General features: G+C 43.0%; 2 protein-coding genes across 2 annotated transcripts; one reads left to right on the forward strand and one right to left on the reverse strand.

Annotated features, from left to right (window-relative positions):
- Positions 1 to 2,887: 2,887 nt before the first annotated feature.
- LOC4339333 (uncharacterized) lies at positions 2,888 to 7,907 on the forward strand. Its single transcript, XM_015785025.3, has 3 exons — positions 2,888 to 3,039; positions 3,157 to 3,532; positions 4,710 to 7,907. The coding sequence occupies exons 1-3, from the start codon at positions 3,008 to 3,010 to the stop codon at positions 7,467 to 7,469; spliced, it is 3,168 nt and encodes a 1,055-aa protein (XP_015640511.2). The 5' UTR covers positions 2,888 to 3,007; the 3' UTR covers positions 7,470 to 7,907.
- Positions 7,908 to 8,177: 270 nt separating this feature from the next.
- Positions 8,178 to 10,385, reverse strand: LOC4339334 (GDSL esterase/lipase At5g45670). The gene is made up of 3 exons (XM_015782921.3): positions 10,068 to 10,385; positions 9,111 to 9,734; positions 8,178 to 8,660 (listed from the first exon to the last, which is right to left on the reverse strand). The coding sequence occupies exons 1-3, from the start codon at positions 10,315 to 10,317 to the stop codon at positions 8,437 to 8,439; spliced, it is 1,098 nt and encodes a 365-aa protein (XP_015638407.1). The 5' UTR covers positions 10,318 to 10,385; the 3' UTR covers positions 8,178 to 8,436.
- Between the last annotated feature and the right edge of the window lie 399 nt (positions 10,386 to 10,784).

Below are 10,784 nucleotides of genomic sequence, written 5' to 3' on the forward strand. Positions count from 1 at the left end.
TATATTGTGATGATATTTTTCTCCATGGATCTTCATTTAAATTGTCCCCCCCCCCCAACCCCTCAAGTCTAAATCATGGCTTTGCCACTGGCCGGACAGATTTTGGGGATATTTTGGAAAGGACCGAACACGAGAAGAGAAAAGGAATCAAGGGTCTATTTAAAAATTTACTAGTGTATGTGCGGGAGGTTTTATCAAAAGACATTCCCTTGCATTGCATCCGTCCGATGGAGATCAAATGGTCTATGTCGTGCGAGTGCATGTGTGTACCAAGGTGAGCGGGTACACATGATAGGTTGCTAGAGGTATTAGCTACTTTTAAGACCTTTTTATACGAAAAACAGAGAAAACAGAAAAGACATAGGAATTGAAGTATCATGTTTATTTAATTATATCCTACATAAATTGAAAACACTGTAAATAGGAAGAGAGAAATAAATTGAAGGAAAGTTTCCAAGATGTATTTTCCTATGAAATTAACCATATGAATGCAAACTCTATGGAAAATTTCCTATCACTTTCGTATGAATAAAAGGGTCCATCGGAAAAAAAAAATCAAAGGAGTTGAATGCTCCAAAAATCCTTTGTCAATCCTCTATTTTAGAGGGCCTTAGTGTTTAAATTTTATCCAAAATATACTCCGTCCATACACAAATATAAGGGACTTTAGGCTCTTTTAGAGAGGTTAAGTGCTTGTTCAGTTTGTAGGAAAAACAAATGATTAAAATTCCTAAGAATTGACTTCTATAAGTGTTCACTCAGTTTGTAGAAATGAACTAAAGGAAAACCAAAGATTTTTTTTCCTACAAGCTGTAGAAAGAAACATACAAAATTTTACATCAAATCAAACCTCTTGAAAAAATTTCTTCGATTGTTGGGTGCATGTATTACTGTTCCTTCACTTTTCCTATTTTTCTATTCATATGGGTTGAAATTCGTAATATGCCCTAAGGATTAAGAGATAAGACTAACATGCACCTATATTAAATGAGGGATAGTTGGGAAGACAAATAGAAGATGTCAAAATCCCTTATATTTGTACATGGACAAAGTAACTACTTCAAATAGTTTCTCTTCTTAACCGATCACAACCGTTTCTTAATTTTTTTTCATCTACTCTCTCATCTTAACCAATTACAACTACCACCTCCATCCCAAAACATAACAACTTCATATATAGGACCGAGTCAACTACCTAGTATTACGGATCTGAAAGGGTTGGGTGAGTATTAGTTAATCCATCTTCTTAGGTTGAGTTCTAAACAACTATTTGAAATGGTTACTTACTCATTCTCCGTAAGCATGTGTTCCCAAATTGTTAAAGGTGTGTTTTACGTAAAAGTTTTCTATACATAAGTTTCTTAAAATAATCAAATAAATCTATTTTTAAGTATATATCTACTATTATAAAAATTGAAGATGTTTCCGCAGTCCGTCATCCATGTTTGAGTCGATTATAAAAATTGAAGATGTTTCCGTGGTTCGTCATCCGTGTTTGAGTCGGTTTTAATCTGTATCTCTTCTCTATCTCTATCTCTACTATTATAAAAATTGAATATGTTTTTGCCAGTATTTTGGTACGTCATTCGTGTATGAGTTGGTTTTTAAGTTCGTTTGCTTTTGGAAATACATATCTGTATTTGAGTCAGTTTTTAAGATCGTTCACTTTTGGTAATACAGAAGGAATCATATAAAAAATATGTTTAAAAGAACTCACATGCTAACTTGAGACGATCAGACTCCTAACTGCAGCTCATGATTTCCTAAAAGTATATATATCCTAGCGAACTCCCACAGTAAATTTCATCTTAACTAAACCATATAACAATAAGATTAAAATAGACTTCACTCATTGCAACGCACGGGCATTTTTTCTAGTAATAATTAATATATGATTAATCGCATGCTAATTGTTAGCTTAGCTGGTTTCGTATGTTGTCAAAAATCTCGGCTAAAAAGGAAACACTAATGATGTGGTGGAGTCGTGGCTGCATATTTTTAGCCACCAGGGTTCAAATTTTAATGACCACGACTATTACGCACATACATGTAGACTTTCAACTGGATTTTAGTGGGATTAATGATATGCCGATGGTTCCCGTCTCTCTGAGCGTGTGTTAAAGAGCGTATTTGCTGAATATATGAGTGCGATGCTACGTGTATATTGATGTGTGTGTGTCTACTGCGAGTAAAATAGAATCATAACTAAAATGCCTTATATTCTCTCTATTCTAGAATAAGTTCATCTAATACGGGGTGTAACATATCATAATACTACTATGAATCTGAACAAACATATGTCTAAATTCATACGAATATGTCACATTTCGTACTGGATTAAATTATTTTGGACTTTCCCAAAATAGAACAACGTGGGATGGAATGTGATATAATATAGTACAATGAATCTGAATATAGGTTTGTCTATATTCGTTGCACTATACTTCGTCCCAATATAAGTACGTACTAGGATATGTTAAATTTTATAATAGATGTGCTTATATTAGAATGGAGGGAGTATTACATCAAATTTAGAATATTCTGGGACAAAATGGGTAAGCAAGTACTTCTTCCGTTCAAAAAAAATCAATCCGAGGTTTGAATCTGGACATATATGTGTCTAGGGTTAAATTGTTTTTTTAAAAAAAAATTAAGTATTTTTGTTTTGGATGGAGTAAACTTTTTTGACTCTGTGCCGTTGCCTGTTTTTACTGTGGCCCCACCACGCCCCCCGTCAATCCAGCCATGACAACCTGATCCGTCCACGGTGTAAAAGCGCGAGCAGCGGTGTCAGGCCGGCAGGTGCCTCTCCCTCTCCTCTCCCTCCCGGCCCACCGCGCACACGGCGCGCCCCCCCTCATGCCAACCCCACCACCGCACCCTCGCCATCATCTCACTCTACACACACACCGCGCTACTACTGTGCCTGCGTGCGTCGCTTGCAGCGACAAGCAGCAGCAGCAGCCGCGCCGCGCGTCGCGTCGCGTCGCGTCGCTTTCCTCTCGCGATGGCCGCCGCCGGCGTGCCATTCTCCATCCGGTACACGCGCGTGCTACTGCATTGCCCGGACGCCCCGCATTGCGCGGCCGGGGTGGGGTGGGGGTGGCGCACTGACCTCGTGTGCGGTTTTTTTTGTTGTGTTTTTTTTTTCTGAAGGGGGTACGCGGCGCGGGCGCGGGCGGGGGCGGCGGACGAAGGGGGGAGATGCTGGCCGTTCGCGGGGAAGGCGGGGGCGCTGCCGCCGATGGAGGTGAGGGGGTTCCGGTGGTGGGAGGACGAGGCCGCCGCGCTGGCCGAGGAGGAAGGGGAGGAGGAGCGGAGGCTGGCGGCCAAGCGGCGGAAGCGCTCCATCGTCGAGCTCTTCGCCGCCGTGCCCAAGGTCGTCGCCGCCGCCGACGAGGGGCTCGGGAGGGGGAAGCGTGTCAGGAGGAAGCTCGACAAGGGGGACCCGCCGGCGGTCGGGGTTGAGGCGGCGAAGAAGAAGGGGTTCAGGAAGCAGAAGGTTCTAGTTGAGATCGGCGTCAGAAAAAAAGTAAGGTTTCATACCACATTGCATTACCTACTTCAGTTAATTTCCTAATAATGTTTAGTATCTCTATAGATTGTTTGCTGCTCCATCCGTTTTATATTATATATCGTTTTGACTCTTTTAGTCAAACTTTTTTTTTAATTTTGATTAAGTTTGTAGAAAAATATAGCAACGTTTCTAACATAAAACAAACATATTATCAAAATATATCCAATGCTATATTTGGTTTTATAGATGTCGCTAAACTTTTTTTATAACCTAAAAAAGTCAAACCTAAAAAAGGTTTGATTAGGAAAAAAGTCAAATCAACTTATGATATTAAACGGAGGGAGTACTACTCAATACAACACCCTGAGAGGCATGGATGTTTCTTGCTCTTATCATTTAGCTGCAAATAAAACAGGCTTTGCATTCTGAGAAGTTCAAGGTATGCTTACTAACGTTGTACTTATCGAAGCCATGAGAGAAGTGATGGATTATAACACAATGACTTTCTGGGAATATAACACTGAGGAATCACAACTAAAAGTTGATGTGGGTCTCTGTTGAATGTGCTTGCACAATCCTACACTCGTGGGCGGTTGATTGGCTAAACCAGTAGTTTAGCCAGGCTGTAGGTTTCATGTACCGAACTGCAGTTTAGCTAAAGTTGGAGGTCCTGCTTAGATGTCCTTGTTGTCACCTTACATTTTAGCTAGAGTGGACAAGTGGCTATCAGATTCTTGTCGCCTTTATCTGTCTTGATATTCCAATGCTTTGATCCTGTTTTAAATTCACTCAAGCATTGTACTGCTTGTAATGGCAATATCTGAATTTCTATATATGTTACTATCTGGTGACTCCCATTTTCACAGTTTTCTTCTGTTGCTACTAGGCTTGTTTAGTACTCCCTGCGATCATAAATATTTGACGTTTAGGACAGGATTTGATCAAACTTTTGAAATTCCAACCATCAACTTTATATTAGAGTAAGTTTATAAAATCTAATATTTTTTGAGGTAAATCTACGTATATAATTCTGTTTGTTTTTAAACTATGGATTGGAGAAATTATTGATGGCCGGAATTTTAAAAGTTTGACCAAATCTTGTCCTAAACGCCAAATACTTTTGACCAGAGGGAATACACTGTTGTGCTGAACTACATCTCCATGATGATCTGTGCTTGTTTGTTCATTTCAGGGGAAAAATAGCAAGACAAAAGTCACCTCAGCTAGTATGTCGCAGTTGTTTCAAAATGCCATACAAAAGCAGAAGAAAAAATCTCTTAGCAAGAAAAAAGGAGTTCCATTGGAAAAGAAAAGCATGAAGGGAAACAAAACAACAACTTTAAGCAGCCAGAAGACTACAAAGAGTAGCTGTCATGTTCAAAGCATTCTTAAGAAACATTTGAAAACAGGAGTGGGCACACTACTAAAAAACACAGATGTTATGTCTCCATCAAAGTCTTTACTCAAACCAAAGCGTGTTACCTTTTCTGATGACAATGACATACTTGGAAGGACAGACTCCCAACTTGGAGATGGCACAGAGAAATCACAGTTGTTACAAACATCCCAACAACACTACAAGGATGGTAAATCTCAGGGAGGTGACAATCACTGCAGTACATATGAACCACAGTTCTCGTATCAACGAGCAGGTGCTATCGTGGATAGTGTTGAGGAGGATACCAGCTCTACTGTTCTGCTTACTAAATCAAAAGAGAAAACTATATTGGCCAATCCAGTGGATCTGAATCATTGCTTAGAGATATCCAGTAGTGGTAGCTGTTTGAACTCTATTAATTCAGCTGTCCTATCAGGTCAGGTCCTTCCCCAAAACTTTGCTGGTGTGGGCTCTATTCCGAATGAAGGCTCAAATGTTCATGTTGGATTTCAAGCAGAAGAAAATCATCATAAATACCACGGATCATCTGTTGGTGCTAGTTTAGCAGTCAAGGCGAGATCAAGCGATCTTATTAGGCGACAACTGCCTGAACCTTCTAGTTCTTGTTTTGTTGCTTCTCTCCGTGTAAATGATGGGAACAGAAGCAAAATGCTTCAGGAAAGGTTGACAGCACTTCATCCTAGGCTTATTAGATCGAAAGACATGGTGAACAGCATAAGCTCTTCTGCAGGATCAAACAAATCAACCGATGCACAAACTCCAAATTGTGTATCTGCATGCAGGAACATGCATAGTGAAGGCTATCAGGGGCTTCCTCTTAATTCACATGGTGAATTTGTCAAGCTTCATCCTAGTGGCACAATCGATCCTAATGGGATGTTTAAGAGACAATTTCCGGTAGGGGATTACGTAAGACCTTCAGCATTTCCAGCCTTTATCACACCTGAAACTTGCGTGGATTATGCCCATTTAAAAAGCAGCTATCAAGGACCACAATTTTGTGCAGTAGATACATTTGATTTTCAGTCAGAGCCTTATCATTCTCCTACAGCATCAGCTGCATATGGTATGGGTTTCAGACAGTCACCAAGTTCTGAAAGAATGGAGGTACATGGTTATGCAGTTCCTAGCAATAACGATCCATACAGCAACCAGCAAGAGCTTTCAGTGGGATGCTTTTGCCCTGCATTCACGGGACAAGGTAATCAAACACATAAGCCACTAGAGATGCAAAATTGCTTTCCTAGTCAGCATTATGAGCAGAACTCCCAGCCAGCTCCTGAAACAACAGTGCGCCTGATGGGCAAAAACTTCACTCTTGGAACCAGCAGTAACCAATTCAGAGGTCTAGATAACAAGAATCCTTGTCCAAGTAAACAAAGTAGAGATGAAGATCATGGTACGTCCGCAAAAGCTTTTTCTCAGTTGTTTCATGGTACGCGTGTTGAGCCTCCTAGCACATTGAGAAATTCAAATGGAGGGGTGGAACATCCATCACGTTTTTCTTCTGTTCCGGAAGCTGAACTAAGGTGTGGTCTTGATTCCTATAGTTTCAGAACAAGTGATCGCTATCAACAACCTCATCTAGCTGTTCAAAATAAGCTGTATGTTAACCCAGTGAGCAGGCACAATGAGTCTGAGCCATGGCAGCAGCAACTCCATGTGGAAAACCATATTCTTGGTGCTTCTGAACCCCAGCTCCTTGGTACTATGCACCTCAGACAGAGTAAAACTGCTGCAACAGTGCCATCTTACAGTCCAAAGCATAACTTTAGCAACTTAGTGGAAATAAGGCCAGCACGTTCTCAGTTCGCTTATTTTCCACGGCAAAACGTAACACAGAGGACTCCAATATCATCTTTTTTGTCTGGTTACGCTGTTCAGAGCAGTCCTGGTTTGACAACTCCAACAAAGTTTACCTCCCTCCGTCCATTGCCCCCTTCAGTTACATCTTCTCATGTTTACAGCAGTGAAGACGCACAGCCTCATGGATCTGTTCCTCCATTTTATCCATCAATTGCCTTGTCTGATCAGGCAAGCAAAAATTGTGATCCTGGTGATCTCAAAGACAATAGGAGCATGCAGCAGACTCCGATAACATCAAATCATGATAGTTCTGAACAATTGAACAGAGGTTTCAAAAGGCCAGCAGTAGAGGATGATGTGTTCCTGAAACCAAGAAAATCTTTCATAGCAGTAGGAAAGGACCTAAATCTGTTACCACTTCAAGAAGAAAGGCTGGGATTGTGTGGGTCTAGACCAGATGCACAACTGCCTGTTTGTCTCAGCAAAGATTCTGAAGTGGATGTTCAACTTTTAAACAACGATACGCAGATCGCGTGGTCTGATTCTGTCAATCGGGTAAGAACAATTCTACCTGTTAAGTTGAGATCTGGAGCGAAGCATATACTTGAGCCAGGTGCTAGTCCTACTGCTACCTTGGGCCAAGAGGAGTCATGGCCTTTGCATTCGATTAAAACTTTTGTAGTGGAGGATGATGCTCACGCAGTAGGCACATCAAAGAAGAGAGACGAAGAAATTTGCAGAGTCTGAAGAAATTTGTGAGTGATGATAAGGAACTTCATTTGCGGTACAACCTGAAACCAGTGTCGCCGAAAACAAATCATAGTTTCGGCTCATGACAGGTATGTGCAAAGGAATACATGAGAATTCTCAGGCGTTCACAAGGGGAAAATGATGGTATATGCATCAATGCATGTGGTAGTTTCTGAGTATGTTCATTATGGACTGCATTAATTACTTCACAACAAGCAATCCTATGACGAGCATGCCAGATAGTAATGCACTTCATATGCCGTGCAGCACTTTTTTCCTCTTGCATTTCTGTAATCAATTTCCTTTCTTGATCTCTCGTACAAACCTCGTGAAGCCTTCAGGAAACAGAGAAATGGCCTAAACTAGTTGGGCCGTATATGGCCTTTACCTGAAAGGACCACTCGTATTTATCAAACATGTTATTCTTCACTTGAATCGGTTGGTCGCATTGCCTTGCACTCTAGTACGTACTCCTACTAAATTTCTTTTCTTTTTACATTTACTCCTACTAAATTTCTAGTAATACCTAATCATGAGCTGTGCCTTAACTGTTCTTCTCGAGTAACGAGTGAATGTTGTGGTCATGTGAAGCTAGGTACATGCAGAGTTTACCATACCTTTTTAGGTAGGGTTACCACCACCTCATGGTTTGACGGTTATCTTGGTTACCGTTGTTTCGAAAATTGATAAGATTACTGCACGTGATAGCCCGTGATAATCACATAGTTTTCTAAACCCCGGTACATGTGTTCAAGGCAAAATGAGATATTCAGGTACCAATTACACATCCTTACCAAACTAACCGAACACTGGAAGAACAATATAATAACTGTGATCTCAAAAGAATCTACTACACGTCGTTGTACATTGTAGTAAAAAAAAAATCCATGATACCTATAATGTTATTTGGCAATTGCCATATAACTATATATAAGCAATTTTTTGGCCATGTGATCGAGCTTAATTAGAGGCTCGCGAGAGTGCGGAGATCCACCGGGTGCACGTCGGACTGCAGCCGCGCGCTGTACGTCCTCTGGCCGACGAGTACGTTGGCCGCCTCCGTCGGGTGGAACGCGTCCCAGAAGGCGTACTCGTGCCTGTTGGCGCACGGCGTCTGGAACGGCAGGCACGTCACCTGACCGTTGTTCCTCCCCACCCCACAGCACCCCTGGTTCGTCACCTTCAAACCTGCACAAACAAAATATTTCTCCGCTAAGCTAAGCTAAGCTAAGCTTTTAGGTCGAACTGGATAGGCTGGTCGGTAACCGACCGGTGCACGTCTCCGGTGCACGTGACTAGACGACTTCACAAGCTTTTAGGTTGAACTGGTTTGATCGGTCAATCGGTGACGGTTTGCGATTTCGGTAACCACTGAAATTCGGTGGTTGCCAAAATTTGGAATTTTTTTGAATTTTGGTGTTTTTGCATGAAATTATTTGAAATTTTAACATATTTTTGACTGAATTTGAATAAAAGTTTACCAAATTCATAGATATTTTTAAAAAATCTGAAGTTTCAGGGTAGATTTGTGCTTGCCGGTGGGGTCCGAAATTTCGAACTGAAAATTCAAACCCTTGTGTGTATGCGGTGAAACGATTTTGATTATGAGCTTTTTTGAGGTGTACTGGTCGGTCCTACCGTGGGATCCGGGTGCACCGAGGATGTCGTCGAAGATGCCGTAGATGTTGATGTAGGTGAAGTGTGCGCCGGGGAGGGTGTTGAACTGGTCGACGAGGCCGACGAGCTTCTGGTTGAAGATCCTGATGGCGCTGTTGATCCGCTCGACGCAGGTGACGCCATTGGCGCTCTGCTGGGCGAGCTCGTTGGGGCTGCACCCGACCTGGCCGACGCCGACGAGCGCCACCTTCCTGGCGCCGTTGCTGTACATGGCGCGGAGGAGCTGCGCGTACCGGGCGGCGAGGTCGTCGGCGTACTGCTCCGGCGTGTACTGGCTGCCGGTGTTGTAGAACGCCGGCATGAAGTAGTTGTTGAGGTAGTCGTTGCTGCCCATCCCGACGGTGAAGATGCACTGGCTCAGGTGCGCCGCCGCCGTGTCCTCGTCGCCGAGGATGCTCACCAGCTGCTGCACCGCCGACTGGTAGTTCTGCACCTGCCCGCTGAAGCTGATCCGCGCCCCCAGCTGCTGCCCGGTCTCCTCCCGGATCCCCGCCGCCGCCGACGCGAAGTTCACGCCGGTCAGCAGCTGGTCGCTGCTCGCGCCGGCGAACGGCGGGATGAAGTCCTCGAACCCCAGAAGCTTAGCTGCACACCACACGCGCGCGCGCACATTGTGATCAGCGCCATGTACTATGTCATCACGTACGAGACGTTTTGATTTTGGTTAAAATCAAACTGTTTTTGCAAAAAAGTCAAATTTTTTTAAGTTAAACTAAGTTTATAAATAAACATATTAATATTTATAATACTAAATTAGTTTCATTAAATCAATAATTGGATATATTTTTATAATAAATTTATCTTGAGTTAAATATGTTACTATTTTTTTCTATAAATTTAGTTAAAGTTAAAACAGTTTAACTTTGACTAAAGTTAAAATGTCTTATAAATCGAAACGGAGGAAGTAGCTAAGCTTACAGATGACGTCGACGGTGGTGAGGCCGTTGCTGAAGCGGCCGGTGGCGGCGCCGCCGGCGAAGTCGATGCCGTAGGGCGGGTAGTTGGCGCGGGCCAGCGACACGATATCGTTGTTGTTGCCGTTGTCCACCAGCGAGTCCCCGAACACGAAGTAGCACGGCACCTGCGGCGCCGCCTGCACCGGCGCCGCCACGGCCAGCACGACCGCCGCCGCCACCACCACCGGCCACCGCCGCCAAGCACCCGCCATTAATTCCGACGACGACGAGACACGTACGCTGACACTGCCACTATCACTAAGAGCAGTGTGAGATAGATAGAATGCGACACAACGTGTTTCATTTATATATAAGTCGATCGTCTCCTGGCTCCAATGGAGTAGGATTGAATTAAATCAGGCCGCATCAGCAGCAGCGAAAAATGGATTGGATTTTAATTATTGGGCTCTTTGCAAGCTAGTCGCCATTGGGCCGAGCATTAACTTCCACGCGGCGCGGGCACTGTACCATGTGTGAATTGCAAGCTTACGACCTGGCTGATTGATCGATCGAACAACAGTTCACACAATTCAGTACATCACTGGCAGTGTCTGCTAGTACTAGCTAGTTAACACTATTCAGATTTCATTTGAACATACGCCAACTACGGCCTTTTTAGTTCCCGTGCAAAAATTTTTACACCGTATTATATCGAACGTTTGGACACATGTATAAAGTA

This window comes from Oryza sativa, chromosome 5, assembly GCF_034140825.1.
Source record: "Oryza sativa Japonica Group chromosome 5, ASM3414082v1".
NCBI classification, from domain to species: Eukaryota; Viridiplantae; Streptophyta; class Magnoliopsida; order Poales; family Poaceae; genus Oryza; species Oryza sativa.